Here is a 19,300-nt window from a genome sequence, read left to right as displayed (position 1 = left end):
CTTTTTATAAACTGACATATTAACTCTCTTTCTATGGACTTGGTCAACTTGTTGTGATAGTATACATTTGTTTACACTTACTTATACTGTTTTATGTCTAACTAAAGATATCCCCATACACATTGCAGAGCAATAATAATTTTTCGTGATGATGAGGAACCCACTTGAAGTAAAAACATATTTCAAAATGTCTGATATGGGTACTAAAACTTTAATTACAATAAAGTATAGGACAATGTTTCGACCTTCTTAGGTTAACTTCAGATTAACATAGAGTTAACCTGAAGATGACTTAAGAAGGTTGAAAATGTTGTTCTCCATTTTAATAGAAGTTAACACCCATACCAGCCATTTTCAGATACAATAATAATTTTTTTATACTTATAACTTTCCTGGCTATTTAACTATGAAAGAGTCTTTAAAAACTCAGTTAAGCTTGTCGATGTGAATACCATGTGAAAAAGTTCCAAACTGAAGACAAAATAGATAATTTTATGTATGAAAAACAACATAATGTAACACATCATTTGACAGAGTAAAATCTTATTTCTACTGGTTATAAATAATACAGTACTGAATGTCAGAGAAAACTACTGGTAACTTTTGATGTGGCAAGTAAGTCTAATTTTCTAATTTATGGCTTTATAAGTGTTAAAATTTTTGTCTATCTCAAAAGGCATTTCTGATAGATCTCCACACACAAAGCTGTTTTCCTGTCCTTAGAGGTTGGCATTCCATTAGCTTTTAATGAACTTGCATTTAATCTTAAAAAAGAATTCTCATGAACTGTGATATTGTATAACAACGTCATTACGTAGGTGGAGAATTTTTGCAACACATCTTCCCTACTTAAGGTCCCTCTTTATTGAAGGAATTAGTGAGAAGAGGTGTCTATCAGAAATATATTTTCAGGCAAGCAAAACATTAACTTCTGAAACCACACTTCTTCACACAGCTAAAGTAGAATCACATGTTGAAGTGGTGGTGGAGTCAGTGTAAAGATTTATCATAAGGTACATAATGAATGACCATAGTGTGCAACACCCAATGGCAAATGCTCTGTAGGGACATACCCCTGGGAGACTGACTCTCATCTTTTTCACAGTATACTTTTTGCACAGGAATTTGGGAAGAAGAGTAAATAAGCCCTATGTGACCCATGGATGGGGAAAATAAGAATATTGCCATCTGGTAATTGCATACAAGAGATGGTAAAGCTAATATATTTAATGTGGTTGGGATGCACTCAGACTGTATCCTGTGCTCACCTCAACTGTAATAGACTTTATTGAATCTGCTCCAGCTGAGGGTAGAGGGCATAACAGTCATGCCAAAGAGCGTGGTGTTCTATAAACATCTCAATTGGACAGGTCAGCTGTATGAGAACCAAACAATGTGTGTTCACTTCAACTGAAATGTACTGATTCAAGCCATAGGATCAGGTAACATGTTTGAGTTAGATCTCAAGCAGCAAAGATTCTTTGTGGTTCACCCACCCCCTGCAGCTAGGAACTGGTAAGCATAAAGAATCTCCTGTACTCCATTTTACAATAGGGTGGAGGGGGAAGAGAGATATTTGTGGTGGGGATACATGAAAAAAATGCCCAGATACACATTAGCCTTTCAGCCAGAAGGGTCTGGAAATGGAAACAATGCAATGGGTAATTGCATGACACTATTCTGAAAAACAAGCAAGAATAAAGCAGGGAATCTAAAGAAAGGAAGCAGAGGAATAGATCAAGATATATTGGTAGAAAGTTGTATTTGGGACAGTGTAAAATCCAATGATAGGCAGACTGTGCTCATGATTCAATCAAATCAGAAATACCACCAAAATTTTAAAGCAAAGAAATGGCACCAGGCAAACATCTTGGATGAAAAAAAAAACAATCAAACTTGGGAAAGGATGTAATCTATAACAATTCCCAGCAATAACAGGAGCTGAATGAGCAGGGAACTGGTAGAATTGGAACAGACCAAAGCAGAGAACGAGAATCATTCACAAAAATCTTCTGGGCACAGTGAAGTGCCTCAGACTTGAGATGTAGAGAAAATATACAAAGAAATACAGTAAGAATAATTACGTGAGGATAGGAGTACTGGCCACTGAAGGACAAAACTGACACTAAAGAGTTTGCCCCTCTCCTTACACTAAAGAGATTTCAAAATTGGGAACTGAGAAATGGAATTCAAGATGGTATAAATCCGGGATATAATAATCAAACAGATAAGGGTGATGTACAAGGTTGTGAGGACGTAGTTGGTCTAGGAAGGAATAAACTTAGATGCCAATGTCAAAAAAAAAAGGTTAAACATAAAGTAGTTAGGGTTAAGATTATGAATTAAAGAACGAGAAGAATTATACAACACAAGGATATGATAGAGAATTGTATGCATCTGTGATACTAAGTTCTGATAAGAAAGTTTAATGGTTCTCTTCAACAAGGAGTAAAGTCCCAAAGCATAACCAGGAGAAAGAAAAAAGCAATTAACTTTTTTCTACTCATTTTCCCTTAAAAAGGACAGGTAAGAATTACTGTCTGCAATAGAGAACCCACTAATTTATGTACAATGGTCATCATGTCATCCTTTGTAAACGTCCTTCCATAAACAATAGTTGATACATAATCTGTGTGAAGAAATTGTTCCCTTACACAAGTAGTAGATGATGTTACATGAACCTATCACTTCAGAGTCCATAGAAAGAAAGGATATCAAGTTTCTCAAATGTCACAAATTCCATAAAACTGTAAAAAAACAATCCTTATTTTACTTACAAAAAAATTCCCTATTTTGCCTTCAATTTCAAATGTTTTTTTCTCAAGGAATTCACATAAAAAAAACATTCAGCCATGTTTTTAAAGGCTGCTATTTGATAGTTAGAGATTCAGATAAATTACAATACCTACATGAAATTGGTTTATGCACATTAATATTCTATATCCTTAGGTGCATTATTCAATTGATAAAATTGTTTAGTGTAGTAGTACCATTATTATACAAAAAAATGCTTCAGTTTCAAGAGTTACTTGCAAATAACAAGAGGACTGAAGTAAGTATGCTATTTCTTGTTTTTCATGTGTATTCTTTATTTGATGTTATAAAAGTAAAAATAGAAACTTATTAGGTTAGATAATGAAAAATAATAAAAATTTTCATGACGTATCCATTGAGCAGTTCTTGCACCAGTGTAATTCAATGAGGTAATGTGACTCCCATGTTCATCAAACAATTTATAACTTGTATGGTGGGATTATTACTTATAGAAAGTTCAAAGGGCAATAACACAATTAAACTAAGTTTAAAACATAGCATACTATGATTATTTTATTTATGATAAACAAATGTAGTTTTGTGCTACAATTCACAGTATTTTCACACAGAAGAAAGGTTAACTTAAGTTTATTTTGCATTTGTTATGATTGTTATGAGGTCTGGTTGGTTGGTTGATTTAATGTTTTATGGCACAAAGCAGCTAGTCTATTTATGCCAAACTTCTGGTAAAAAAGTAAAAGTAAATTCAGTAAACTTCATAAAAGAAAATTAAGGTAAAACAAAACAAAGTTAAAAAAATAAAATAAATAAATAGCATAAAACCAATGTGTACATCTAGTCTACAATGACAAGAGAAAAACAACAGTAATTTAAGTTGTAAAGGACTTTCTATTGCGTGACTGTAATAATCATAACTCACCAGGAAAACTAACAGGTAAGTACAAAAACCACCATCAGTCACCTGAAGTTGGCCTTTCCAGTCCTGATTTCAAGTTACTTAATATTACAGTCAGTTTCTAATTTCAAATAGAACTAGATGAACTGTGATTTTTAAAAGGGAGCCACAATAAAAGGTGTAAAGTACACAGTCATGTGAAAAAGTTAGGGCACCCTATAAAAGCCTGTGTATTTTTGTAACAATTTTTGATACAGAGATATTTAATCTCAATTTTAACAACACTGAGAGATTATAGGAATATAACTAAACAATTAAAACTGAAAAGACTTTTCAAGATCTTCTGTACATGTTAAGCTACAAAAATGTATATTCAAACTGAGGAAAAAGTTAGGACACCCTACCCCCTAATAGCTACTGTTACACCCTTTGGCTGAAATAACTGCAGCGAGACACTTCTTGTAGTCATGTACCAGTCTCTGACATCGGTCTGAAGAAAGTTTGCTCCACTCCTCAATGCAGAATTCTGACAGCTGTGAGATGTTTGAGGGTTTCTTGCATGTACAGCCTGTTTCAAGTCACCCCACAGCATCTCAATGGGATTAAGATCTGGGATTTGACTCGGCCATTCCAGGACTCTCCATTTCTTAGTTTTTAGCCAGTGCTTTGTGGATTTACTGGTTTGTTTTGGGTCATTGTCATGTTGTAGGGTCCAGTTCTGCATTAGCTTTAATTTTCGTACAGATGGTCTCACATGATCCTCAAGCACCCTCTGATACACAGTAGAATTCATGGTGGATTCTATGATTGTGAGCTGTCCAGGTCCTGCTGCAGCAAAGCAGCCCCAAACCATGACACTTCTACCTCCGTGCTTCACAGTTGGTATGAGGTTCTTTTCCTGGAATGCGGTATTTGGTTTACGCCAAACATGTCCTCTGTTCTGGTATCCAAATAATTCAATTTTGGACCCATCTGTCCAAAGAACATTATCCCAGAAGTCCTGGTCTTTGTCTACATTCTCTCTAGCAAACTTCAGTCTGGCCTTGATGTTTCTCTTAGAGAGCAAAGGTTTCCTCTTTGCACACCTCTCATGAAAGTTACACTTGTGCAGTCTCTTTCTGATTGTAGAGGCATGTACTTTCACATCAACACTAGCCAGAGCCTGCTGTAGGTTCCATGATGACATTTTAGGGTTTTTGGAGACCTCTTTTAGCACCTTCGGGGTGAACTTGCTTGGACAACCAGACCTTGGCATGATTGCAGTTGTTTTGAAAGCCCTCCACTTGTTGACTATTTTCTAATAGCTGATTTCAATTTCTTCTGAGATCTTTTCAACTCCCTTACCAGACTCATAAGCTGCTACAATTTTCTTTCTGAAGGCCTCAGACAGCTATTTTGCTCTCACCATGGTTGTCACTCTCACTTCAACAGTCAGGAGCACACCAAACTAAATGTCTGAGGTTTAAATAGGGCAAGCCTCATTCAAAATGCTGAGTAACGATCTTATAATCATGTGCACCTGGTGTGATACACCTGTATGTGAGTTGAGCCATTTTAAGTGGGAATAAATGTGGGGGTATCCTAACTTTTTCCTCAGAATATGCATTTTTGTAGAATTACATTTTACAGAAGATCTTAAAAAGTCTTTTCTTCAGTTTTAATTGTTTAGTTATATTACTTTAATCTCTCAGTATTGTTACAACTGAGATTAAATATCCATTTATCCAAAATTGTTACAAAAATACACAGGCTTTCATAGGGTGTCCTAATTATTTCACATAACTGTATATTAACAAACTTAAATGGCATTAAAAAGATCAATGACCTTTAAAAAACTAAAAACACTACCAAGGTGGACAGTGTCACCATCTTCAATAATACTGTCAAACATAATAGACAAACCTTGGGACAGTACATGCTTGAAATGGTGCCTTTGTTGTGAATCATAACGATGACAAGAAAGTAAAATATGGCTCATTGTGATGAGAGTTTTATACAAACTACACACTGGTGCATCAGTTCCAGATAAAAGAAAACAATGAGTTAAAAACTGTGACCAATGCATAGTCTAGTTAGAACAACTTTCTCTGCATGCAACCGGTTTTAGAAAGAGAAGTGAAAGCCGTTTGCTGTGGTCCACTTAAGTAACTAATTGAGGGCAGTCTGTAGCTGCCTCTCAATGTACCTCATGCTCGACGACTGACATGAGATATGAAAGTTGTCGACATAGAGACCATTTGCAACAGTGAGAGGGAGTTGTTCAGTGATGGCATTAAATTTTATACTGAAAAGTGTGACACTCAGAACACAGCCCTGAGGGACTCCAAGTTCCTGTAGAATCGAAAGGGAAAGTGTCAAACCAACACGAACTCAGAATCTCCTGTCCATTAAAAAATTTTCAATAAAAATTGGCAAATGGTCACGTAACCCATATGTATGGAGGTCTCCCAAAATTCCATACCTCCATGTTGTATCATAAGCTTTCTCAATGTCAAAGAATATTGATACAAGATATTGTGGTTTGAGAAAGGCTTCTCTGATTGACGTTTCAAGTCGAATCAGGTGGTCCATGGTGGAGCACTGTCATCGGAACCCAAACTGGGTAGGTGAGAGGAGGTTGTTTGTTTTGAGGAACTAAACAAGACAAGCATTAACCATCCTCTCTAAGGTCTTACAGAGACAGCTTGTTGAAGCAGTTGGCCTATAGTTTGAAGGAATCTTGGGATCCTTCCTAGGCTTGGAGAAAGGCAGGACAACTGCCTGGTGCCACTCATCAGGAAAAACATTCTCCTGCCATATCCAGTTAAAAACAACCAGTAGGATAGCAAGAGAAGCAGGAAATAGATGGTGCAGCATCTCATAGTGTGTATCATCAGGTCCAACCGATGTACTGCCAGACTGATGAAGGGCCAGTTTGAGTTCCACCAGTATAGAGGGACAATTATAGTCATAGACACAATCAGCTCAAAAGGAAAAAAGGTAGTTGCTCTGCCTGAGTCTTGATGGCCAAGAAGGTAGAAGAAGAGGCAGAAGTGCTAGATACCCAGCAAAAGCTTTCACCTAGAGTATCGGCAATGCTCTAGAAATCAGTTACTTCCTGACCATCAGAGAGCAAGATCAAGAAGGGGACAGAGTGATATTGCCCACTGACCTTTTGATTCTTGTCCCATATAACTTTGGAACTGGTGGTAGAGGATATGCTGGTTGCAAACTTAATCCAAGATTCCTTCTGGCTTTGACGTCTTACCTACTGAGCATGTGCACGGGCCCCCTGGAAAGCACCCTCAGTTCGAGAGTGTGGGATATCTATGGAAAGTATCCTAGGCTCGTTTTTCAGCCTTCTGTGCCATGTGTCAGGCAGGATTCCACCATGAACGAGGATATAGTGGAAAATGTGTCAAGGTTTCAGGAATACATTGAGCAGTTGCTTGTATAATACAGTCAGTTACTGATGTCACACAGTCGTCTACTGATGGCTTACAGACAATGGCAGGATAAAGTTCTGTGAGAGCAGTGAAAGTCAGGCAGTTTGCCTGATCCAGCTTCCACTGGGGCACGAGGGTCAGGTGGCATCAACCACGGCCAGTCTCTCTCAAGATTATAGGAAAATGATTACTGCATCATGGATTATTGTCAACCCTCTATGAAAAATGGGAAAATAGTGAAGGGGAGCAAACTGATAGATCAATAGCAGTAAAGGACTGACTAGGTGCATGAAAGTAAGTAGAAGAACCACTATTGAAAAGAAAGGTTGTGATCAGAGAGCATACACTCTACGGAGCAACCCCTCCCATCAATATCAGCACTTCTACAGAGAGGATGATGACCAATGAAATCCCCCAAGATTAAAGAGAGAGACAGCAATTGTTCAATGACAGCATCAAGGTCTGATTGATCATAGGTCTCTCCAGGCAACAGGTAGAGAGAACAAACAGTGATGGTACCTCCAAAGGAAACACGTATGGCTAGGGCCTCTAAGGATGTGTCAAGTGGTAAAGACAGGGTGGGCACATACTGATAAACCAACAGTGCCACCCCTCCATGCACTCGTCCATCACACAGCCTATCATTTCTGTATAAAGAAAACCACTGAAAGGTGACTGTATCGGCAGATTTCAGAAATGTTTCCTGTAAGAAGAGACAAACAGGATGGTAGGAAGCAATCAGTGTTTGATGTAATCCAGATTAGAATGTAAACCTCAACAGTTCCATTGTACCAGGGTGGCCATTTTTATTTACATGTAAGTGAACTAGGCATAGAACCCTTCTGGTTATGACCACGTCTTTACTTTCCTTATTCATGGGAGGTCTGATGGCCTCCATGAATCTTGCCCTTGGTGGATTGAGCAAGTCTTTGTTATTGGAAGAGGATTCCAACAATTGAGGATGTGAACGAATGATTGTTTTGCATCTTGAGATGAAAGAAGAAGATGTACCCAAGGAAATGCCCATACCTGGAACCAAAGGAAGTGGATCTTGTAGTTTGCTGGAAGGTATTTAGGGACAGAGATGGGTGTTGAAGTTGGTTCATCAACTTTTTTAACCATGGAGGTCAAAAGACTTTTCATTTGTTTAGAGAATGATTCTTTAGGAGGCACAGAGATATACGTCTGCACTCCCACAGTAGCTGTAAAACGAAGTGCAGCAGCATATGTCTGAGATAAGGTGGTGGACAGCAATTTTCAAGCCTCAAGATAGGTAATGTTATGAACCATTTTCAAACATAGCACCTCTTTTTCTTCCAAACATTTAGGGCAAGAACGAGAGTAGGGCGAGTGAGAGCCATTGCAATTGATGCAATGAGGGTCCGTTTCACACTCATAGGCATCATGGTCCTTGCCACTGCAACGAAAACACATCAAGGAGCCATGACATGATGTCTTGAGTGACCAAACTGTTGACACTGGAAACATTGGAGAGGGTTTGGAATGTATGACCGTATTCTGCAATTACGATAACCTGCCTTGATGGTGGCAGGTGGGCATGGTGATATTAATGTCAGAATGAGGACACTGGTAAGCACCATAATGCCATCCTTGCAAGTGGAGATACGCCTCACTGCAGAAACTCGTTGGGTGGAGAAACCAGCAAGAATCTCTGACTCTGGGATGTTCTTCAAATCCCTCTCAACAATAATTTTCGTGATTAATTCAAAGTAGCATGGGGTGTAACCTCTATAGGTACATCCCCAATTGCCTTAGAATGCAACAGGAGTTCACTGTGTTGGGATGTGGATGTTTCCACCAATACATCACCAGATCAAAGCTTTTTTACTGACTTTGGAGAGCCAGCAAGTCCCTCTAGTCCCTTCTGAATGAAAAAGGAAGACATTTGCCCTAAAGGTTTGTCTGAAGGTGAGTGCAATAGGTAGTATGGATAGTGAGGATTGTTGCTCAGAATCTTAAAGACATGGTCATTTACCTATGGACTGTTTTTTCATTATTTTATTAAGATTTTTAATTAGAGAATCCATAATAAAGAAAGGGAAATTTCAGTGCCCAATGACACCACCCACCATGGAGCCCAATGAGGGACACGCTACAATGCCAAACAAGGACACTGCAGCAACGCCAGGATTTCGTGAGCACTATACCCAAACACCAGCATCAGATATAATGTCCACAACACCAATTGAGAACATCCAACACTGGTACTTGGTTGACCCTAGCCCAAGTAGACTAGCCAACTGAACCAAGGGGCCACCCCAAGGTTGCCCGTCTACAGGAATTCAAGGTCAAAGTGGTGTGTCAGGGTTGGACCCTCAACCACCAGGATCCTCTCCTCCCCTTCATGAGTTGCCATGCATGGCAAACACATAGGTAGATGTTTAGATCCCAGAGGAGGTAAACTGAAAGAACAGACCCTTCCTGGGAGGTCCCCTCACCACATACAGGAATCCACACCGAGGGGTTGAGGTCTGGTAATTTGATCAAACAGGTATAAAGTAACTAAAAAAATTACAGATAAAATATGCTACAAAATGACTTAGCTGTACAACTGTAGACTTATCACAATACAAACTTGGTTTCAATACTTGTGTAATTTTGTATTTCACTACAAACAAAAAAAGGATAAAATATAAATTTTACTGTAAGAAAATGACTGATATTTATTTAGGAGGTTTTAAAGATTAAGCAAATGAAAATTCTCAATATTCAGATAAAGACATCTTTTAACCTTATCACTACAATCACTCAGAGCAGACAGCACTCTGACTCCATATATTTACAGGCAAGTTTTTGCTTAGAAGACTCAACAAAAAATAAATTTTATTTTCACAAAAGATTTGTAATGTTTATTGAGAAGCTTGCCAAATTTTGCAAAGATGTACAAAACATACTCAAAGTTATAGTGTGGAAGCTTTGATGATTACAAACACATTCCAGTTAAGAGAGTAGTGAATATGAGTTAATGTTTTTCAGTATGAAATACAAATATGAAGTATTCTTTAGGAAGAAAACATCTTAATTTCTTTAATCATGTAGCAATGAAATTTTTTAAACACGAAGTTTCTTCTTAGTTTATGTTGTTAATACATAAAAACAAATTTTGTTTTTTGTATATCTTGATAATATGTTAAGTTTTTAAGAAAAGTGATGTAAAAATGAATTAAAAAATAATGTAATTTACCCCTTTTCAACAAAAAAATTCTAATATTTTGTCACCAAGGCAAATGATTCTTAATCCTTTACTTACAAAAGGAGTTGGAATGCTGGAATGGAACGAGCCCAGTGAACCGAAAGGAATAAAAGTCGTGAAGCACTCTCACAGATATACTGAGGATTTAAGAAAGACCTCCCAAGATCTGGGAGTGTTAGGGTGAAAATGGCATGGTCGTCTAAGAGAAGAGGACCTGAAATAAAATCAAACATTCTATTTAGTCCACTAAAATTTTTACCAGTGAAGTTATATTTTGTGCATTGTATAATAAACAAGTGGAGAATATTTTTTAGAAAGCTGTTAATTCAATTCCATTTGATGTAAGCCTAAATATGGAAAAAATTCTGTCAAAATTAAAAAGCCAAACATACACTAAATAATCATTTTGCATTTGTATAACTCACTATTCTGAATTACAAAAGCTTTGAAAATAATTATGAGAGTTTTATACAGGTTAAGCCTAATTCAACAATCATTTTATATCCAGACTGAAAACATTTAGCTACAGCAGCAATGTAAGAAAGGTTTAAATGTAGGTTACTAATATTTTTTTTGTTTTTACAACTTTATAAAATTGAAATAAAAAATCTCAACATGATGTAATCTTAAACATTTTTAGAAATAATGTTAAAGTTAATGAAGTATAACATTTATTATGAGGAACATGCTTCCTGAAATGTCATAGTAATATCATGTGCAAGTTTCTAGAAAACATAATTTATAGTTTAGTTTTCTGATGGTGTTTATTTGTATAGCTGTGTTTCTAAGTAGGTTTCCATTTAAAAAAATTAATGATGCCTAATGATAATAAGTTTCAGAAAGTTCTCTATTAATTATTACTAAACACTTCTTTGGGTTCTAAAAACATTTTTGTTTTAACCAAACAAGTGTCCAATTTATAGAATAAATTTTTGTACTAGTTATAAGTTCTAAGCATGATATTTTTGAACGAGTTGTTACTTGCAAGGTATGACCAGTGATTGCTATATTGGAGACAAGTGACTTGACACATGAGGTAAAAGGGAAAGTAAACCCAAAGCCATGGTAGAGATAACTGACTTCACATGTGAGGTATGGAGAGAGGCAACTCAAAACCATGCTGGGTGCAGGGTGAAGCACTTACACACTGAGGTAAAGGGGAGAAAGCCTCATGTCATGTTCAGTTGGTTGGTTGGCTGTTTGGAATTTTATGGTGCAAAGCAACTAGACTATCTGTGGCAAAGCAACTAGACTATCTGTGGCAAACAACTAGTAAAAATTATTAAAAGTGTAAAAGGAACTAAAATAGTGGCCCAACATCAGATAAAAACTTAAAGCTAAAAAGGCCAACACAGCCCTTAAAAAATCAAAAACATTGGTAAGGTGGACAGTTTCACCACTGCCAAAAACACTGTTCAGTGTCAGGGGTAAACCTGTTGACGAAATATATCTTAAATGGTGCCATCAGACAGAGTTGTAATGATGACAGGACAGTAAAACATAGGCTATTGCAGCTTGAGTATCACACACATCACACAGACCATACATTAGTGCATAGTCACAGATAAAAGAAATGAGGTAAAAAACTATGACTTGTACATAGTCTAGTTAGAACAACTTTCTCCTTCTGATCCTTACAGAAACTATTGGCTAAAGTCCAATAGAGGGTTTTATCTGCAAAAGCTTATTGTCACACTGCTCACTCCAAGCAAACTGGCAAGGAGTTGAGCCTTTAATACAGGACCACAGTCCATGTATGGAACAGACATGGCAGTGATGGCACTAGAGCAGACACAGTGAGCTGCAGTATCAGCGAGTTCGTTCCTCAGAATACCAATGTGGCCAAGTATCAAGAAAAGCTGGATAGAAGTAGATGTTAAAGAGAAATGGGCCAGTTGGTTTTGAATATTAACAAGAACAGGGTGAGAACTAATGTGCAGTGATTCCTGGGCCAGTAGAGCTAAGTGAGTCAGTATAAATAGTACAATTCGAGTATTTCTTAGCTTCTATGTGATCCATGGCTAGAGAAATGGCATACAATTTGGCAGTTAACACGGAAACTGTAGAGAAGATTGTGTGTGCAATTACCTAACCACAACAAACTTTGGTAGAGCCCACAGAATCACCTGATTTTGAACCATTTGTATAAATGGGAATGCAAGAAGGGTTCAAAAAATGTGCTGCAAATAGAAGATGGTATTTCCAATCAGGAGTATCCTCCTTCCTCAGATGACTCAACCAATGGAGACAGCAAAGTCATCCAAGGGCAGACCCAATTTAGACAGCTGCACCTGGATAAGAAAGCCAAAAGGAACAACAACAGACTGTCTATTCTGAAAAAGCATGTAACAGAGAGGAAGAAACACACAACCCCAGGTGGGATGATGTGGTAAGGATCAAACTTTCAAAGTATAGAGGTAAAGAAAGTTGAAAACAGCAAAGATGTTGAGAAAGTTCATGAGACTCTGTGAACAAACTCTGGACTGAAGAAGTGTGGAAAGCCCCATGCAGAGCGAAGCCCCAGATGGTAAGCTGGGACTAGCATCTTCAAAGATGAAGTCCTGGCAGTGCCACAGACCCATAGACCAGTTTCGGTCAAATCAAATGCAATAGATCTTTAGCATAGAAACATCAATCTCTTCCCAAAGAGGTGAAAGAGAGGACACAGAGGATGTTCAGTACCCTTATAAACTTGAATCATAGCTGCTTGACATGTGGTATAAAGGTAAGGTTACGGTCAAAGATAAGCCCCAAGAACTCTGCCACAGGGACCACGGGAAGCACAACTTCACCGACATGGAGTTCAGAATAGAATTGGGGTGAATTGGTGGCAAAAGTGCATTCAAATGGTTTTAGAGCAAGAAAAGGTAAAACTGTTTGCTGTGGTCCACTGCAGTAAATAATTAAGAGCAGTCCATAGCTGCTACTCAATAAACCTCGTGCTTGTATCAGTCGTTATCATAGAGAGCATTTGCAAGTATAGAGGGAGTTGTCAACTGATAGTATTCACCTTAATAATGAAAATTGTGACACACAAAACAGCTTTAAAGTACTTCAAGTTCCTGTGAGAAAGAACAGGAAAGTGTCAATACCATAGGGGCTTGGAATTGCTGATCTATTAAAAAATGTTCAATAAAAATGAGCAAATGGCCAAGCAACCCATATGAGTGGAGGTATCACAGGATGCCATAACTCCACACAGTATCTTTACCTTTCTCAAGGTAAAAAACAAAACAAACAGAAACATGATGTTGTCACTTGAGAAAGACTTCCCTTATTGATGTTTCAAGCTGAATTAGGTGTTCTATATTAAAGTACCGTCATCAGAATCCACACTGAATAGGCAAGAGGAAGTCGTTTGATTTGAGGAACCAAACAAAACAAGCATTAACCATCCTCTCTAAGACCTTTCTCTGACAGCTCGTCAAAGCATTTGGACAATAGTTTGAAGGAATCTTGGGATCCTTTCCAAGCTTAGAAAACGAGAAGCAAAGCATCAGGAAAAGACTTTTCCAACCAGATTCAATTACAGCAACCAGTCAGCAAGAAAAGCAGGAGAGAGATGGCACAGCATCTCTTAGTGAATATCATCAGATCCAACTGGGATCTGCCAGACTAATAGAGAGCGAGCTTGAATTCCACCAGTCAATTATATTCATAGAGAAGATCAGCCTGAAAGAAAAGAGGAGATTGCTCTGCCTGAGTGTTGATGACTAAGAAGATGGGGGGAGGGGATGAAGCAGAAGTGTTAGATTCCTAACAAAATATTTTGCAAGAAGTAATGGTAAAGTTCTGGGAATAAACAACTTCCTGGCCATAGGAGAGCAAGATTGAAAGGGGGGCAAACGTATGCTGCCCACTGACCTTCTGAATCTTGTCTCATATGGCTTTGGAACTGATGGTAGAGGAGATGCTGGTTGTGAATTTAATCCAAGATTCCTTCTGGCTTTGACATCTTACCTGCCGAGCATGTGCATGGGCCCACTGAAAAGTGATGCAGTTCGTAAGTGTGGGATATCTATGAAAGGTATCCCACTTCTGTTTTTGAGCCTTCCATGCCATGTGGCAGGCAGAATTCCACCACGAACCAGAATACTATGGAAAACATGTCAATATTTATGACATAGATTGAGCAGCTGCTTGGACAATACAGTCAATTACTGCTGGTGCACCTCATCTAATGATGGCTTACAGACAACAGCAGAATCAAGTTCTGAGAGAGCAGTGAAAGAGGGCCAACTGGCCTGGTCCAGCTTCCACCAGGGCAAGTGAGTCAGCTGGCATCAACCACAGCCAATCTCTCTCAAAATGATCATTGCCCCATGGTCACTGTCAACCCTCCATGATAAATGAAAGGGAGAAAATAGAGATATCAACAGCAGTAAAAAGACTGACTAGGAAAAAGAAAATAAGTATAAGCACCAGTATTGAAAACAGAAAGGTTGTGATCTAAGAGCATATGCTCTATGGTACAACCCCTCCCATCAATATCAGTACCTCCTCAGAGGGAATTATGTACATTAAAGTCCCTCAGACTAAAAAGGGAAACAGCCACTGTTTAATAAATGTATCAAGGTCTGGTTGATCATAAGTCTCTCCAGGAGATAAGTAAAGAAAACAAACAATGATGGTATGACTCAAGGAAACATGTCACCACACAACCTGTCATTGCAATATGAATAAAACTATCATAAGGTTTCCTGTAAGGAAAGACACACAAGATGATAAGGATCAATCAGTGCTTTTATGTCATCTAAATTGGAATGGAAACCTTAGCAGTTCCACTTTATCAATGAGATCATTTTTATTTAGATGGATGAGAACTGGGTTGAGATCCCTTCTGTTTTCGACCACCTTTTTTTTCTTTATTTGAAAGTGGTCTATTGAACTCCATGGATCCTGCTATGGGTCAAGTTGACCCATATTGTTGAAAGAAAATTTCAGTGACTGAGTGCATGAACAAATAATTGCCCTCAATCTTGAGCATGGAGAAAAAGATGGACCTGAGGAAATTTCCAAAGCTGGAACCAAAGGAAGTGGATCTGAGGAGCTGCTGAAAGGAATGGTGGGTACAGAGATGGGTGTTGATAAAGACTTGTCAACTTTATTAACCATGGAGGGCAAAAGACTTCACATAATTTGAAAACAACTCTCTCAGAGGCACGAAGAGATCTGTCTGCATTCTCACTGTAGCAATGGAATGGAGTGTAGCAAAATATGTCTGAGATGGAGTGAGGAACAATAATTTCCATGCTTCTGGATATGGGATATTATTCAGTCTTTGTGAGTTGCACCTCTATCTCCTCCACCAACTTATGGCAAGATTGAAAACATGAGGGATGTGAACCACTACAGTTAACAAAGTGAGGTTCTAGTTCACACTCTTAAGCATCGTGGTATTTCCCACCACAACAAGCACATATTACAGAATCATAACATGATGTCTTTGACTGACCAAACCCCTGACACTGGAAACATATGAGAGGGTTGGGAATGTATGGCCGTACCTGAAAAAGATTACTGAAAAACAACCTTGCAAGGATAACTCTGTTGTACAGTCATCACCGCAGTCAGACTCAACACCTTGATTTCTCATTCTACATTCATTGTTTGAGAAATCCTCAGAGCAGATGTCTTCCTTTTTTATTCGAAAGGGATTAGAGGGGCTTACTAGCTCCCTCAAGTCAGTAAGAAAGTTATGTTCAGGAGACATTCTGGTGGAAGTATCTTCACCATTACACAAACTCCTCTTGAAATCAAAGGCCATTGGAGATATAACCACCGAGGTTACTCCCCATGCAACTTAGAATTCTTTCAGAGGAGTTATAGTTGAAAGGGATTTGAAAAACATTCTTGAGTCAGAGGATCCTTGCTGGTTTATCCAGCCAAAGCTTTTCTGCAGTGCGTCAAATTTCCACTTATAAAGATGGAATTATGCTGCCTTCCAATGTTGTGATTTTGATATTTGTATCTGCACGTTCACTTAGCAAGTACCCTTGAGGGGCATATCGCCAATGGCCTTTGATTTTCAAAGGAGTTTGGTATGCAATGGTGAAGATGTTTTCATCAAAATATCTCCTGAATATAACTTCCTCACTGACTTCAGCGAGCCACAAAGTTCCTCTAATCCCTTTTGAATAAGAAAGGAAGACATCTGCCCTGAAGATTTCTCAGACAATGAATGCAGGATGAGAAATCAAGGTGTTGAGTCTGACTGTGGTGATGACTGTACAACAGTCATCCTTACATGGTTGTTTTTCAATAACCTTTTTTTTCTATTTTTTCATTTTTATTTTCTCATGGATGGGATTTTTCATAATAAAGGCATTTCAGTGCATACTAACCCCATCTACCATGAAGTCCTAAGAGGAGATGCATTATAATGCCAAACAAGGACACTGCAGGAGGGTTTCATCAGCAGTACCCCTGAACACCAGCATCAGACACAATGTCCATGTCGAGAACATTCAACACTAGTACTTAGTTAAGCCTAGTCCAAATGGACCAGCCAACTGACCCTGGAATTCAAGGCCAAGTGGTGTGTTAGGGTTGGACCCCTCAACCACCAGGATCCTCTCTTTCCCTTCACAGGGTGGATGTTTAGATCCCAGAGGAGGTAAACTGAAAGTACAGAAGCTTCTCTGGGAGGTCTCCTAACCATATACAGGAATCCACCTTGAGGGATCATGTCTAGTGCAGATGAACTCTCAATTGCGAGTTACTGGTGAGAGAATATCCAATGTCATTAGAGAATTTGAAAATTAACTTATAATTCAAACAAAGAATATGATATAGTAATACATAAATATTCTTTAAACTATCATAAATAAACAGAATTTAATTATTTTGTGACAAAAATGAGGGCTAGCTCATTGGTCTGTTGTTGAACATTTTCCTGCATTTTCTATTAGCATAAGAATAAAAAAGCCAAAATAATCATAACATTAATAACTCACAATAACCTAAACATTAAAAGTAACCTTCTATTTATGACAATTATTTTGTGAAATAATGAACATAAGAAATAATTAAAACATTGCTTAGGCTAATTCAAGACTCAGCATCATTTTAAGACAATGAAATAATACTTTAACAGTTGCCTTTAGCAGGTGCTAGGGAGTTCTGTGGTGATAAAATAACTTACCTTCAACTTCAAAAAGTGGTTCACTGTCTGTGTCTACATTAAGTCCAATTCCACCTCGCATTGTCTAAAACAATAAACATATTGAAGACTTCATAATGAGTGCCAATAAAGTCTTTTTGGTTGAAGCTGATTAAATAAACAAGTAAAAAAAACACAAGAATTTAGCTTTAACAATCATGAAGAATTTTACTCACTCCAGCCATTGTTGTTGAACTCTGCTGTGAAGCAGCTTTAGCCATTGTATCAAAAGCTCTTGAGATAGCAGTTGTTCCACCTGCTCTTCCATCTCCATTCTCACCAGCGTGACCATTGCTGACTGACTGGTTATGGTCAAGTTCTTCAGAACTTTGTCTCATTGCTTCCAAGGTAGTAACAACATTAGCTAGAGTACTAAGATCTGTTTTAAAGGTGAAAAAGGTTAAAAAACACACTTAATCAAAATAGGCCTACCTACATCAAAGCCATTTCATCAAATACATGACTGAGATATGTGGTTCTGAATGTCTGAAAAGCTAATAGTTTTGCCAATAATTTATCAAAGATTTAATGAAAAAAGTAAGATATTAAGCAATTACAGAAAATAAATCAATATTTTTTGGGTAAAGAACAGAAATAAAAACCACTGGAAACCAAGCATGGTGTACAATTTAGCAATAAACAATACCATCTATTATATTATCAGTGGAACTGAACTAACTAAAACTATATCTATAGCTTAATATATATTTACATTTCAATGAATTATTAACTGGCAATGATGAATTCAGTCAAATAACAAAATTTGGAAGAATAATTAGTAAACTTTAAAGTAGAAATTTTTGGCAACCTTTCTAAATCTACTACTCAAAAAACAAGTTTTCTGTAGAAATATTAAAATGCTACAAGTTGTCATTATGAATCAGACACTGTTCACTAACATTAATTGCTACTTGTTTCAGTGGAAGTTTAAGCACAGTGGATATAGTAAGAGAGAGTACTTTAACCCTCTCACTACAGGTCTTCCTATGGTCACAGGTGAAAGGTCATATCATCACATTTGTGCACTCATATTTAAATTTTTGAACTACTATTTTGTGAATTAATGCCAATATGTTTGGTATCAAATCACAGATCACAACTCAGATTTTAGTTTTATACATAAGCTCATTTCTTAATTTAAAAGTAAATATTAAAACAAAATCCCTAAATACAAGTTTTTATCTGTCACATAGTATGTTGAATACAGTACTGGTTCACATTAGATGTTTGTGATGTCAAAATAAAAGGTTTACAGTTTCTTACTAAAATTACTGATATTGAAAACTATATACATCCTATATTTATTATTTGCTGAAACACTGCTATATGTACTGAACAAACACGGGGGACCTATCCACTTCCCATTTTTTTTGGAAACACATACTTACTCACATTTACTTTTATCTACGATGTGTGTGAATAATCAATAGAAAGCTTAGAATGTCTCTCAAATGGCTTTCTCATAATTACTGAAGTATTTAGTATCAACCTCATTCTTTTAAATCTTGGATTTGAAAAGGTAGGGTGAAACTCTGGCGAGTTTGAAATTTATTTTTATAGACCAAAATACACCTTACTTACCAAGCTTAATAAATTAGAGTGGAATTATATGGTATTGAAATATTAATTTATGATTTTTGGTTATTCAACTGTTTATATAAAGCCTAGAAAAAAAAAAAGTTTCACATCCTTCAAGTGCAAATTTTGACAAGGCTTAGCAAACTTCAGCAAGCAAAAAATGATTATGAAGTTTGTATCCAGCAGAAATAATTGTTTTTTTATATATCTCTATTTACTGTTCTATGTTTTAAGAAAAATAACTGAAAGTT

General features: G+C 37.2%; 1 protein-coding gene across 1 annotated transcript in view; it reads right to left on the bottom strand.

Moving 5' to 3' along the window:
• The window catches only part of LOC143234580 (nuclear receptor subfamily 2 group C member 2-like), a 55,137-nt gene that overhangs the window by 9,779 nt on the left and 26,058 nt on the right, over nucleotides 1-19,300 (bottom strand). Inside the window, 3 exon segments of the mRNA XM_076472037.1 lie at nucleotides 10,367-10,523; nucleotides 17,454-17,517; nucleotides 17,648-17,850. Of these exon segments, the coding sequence (XP_076328152.1) occupies nucleotides 10,367-10,523; nucleotides 17,454-17,517; nucleotides 17,648-17,850 (424 nt within the window).

This window comes from Tachypleus tridentatus, chromosome 12, assembly GCF_004210375.1.
Source record: "Tachypleus tridentatus isolate NWPU-2018 chromosome 12, ASM421037v1, whole genome shotgun sequence".
In the NCBI taxonomy this organism is placed as follows: Eukaryota; Metazoa; Arthropoda; class Merostomata; order Xiphosura; family Limulidae; genus Tachypleus; species Tachypleus tridentatus.
The sequence above is the reverse complement of the archived record's forward strand: the minus strand, read 5'-3'. Positions and strand labels throughout refer to the sequence as shown.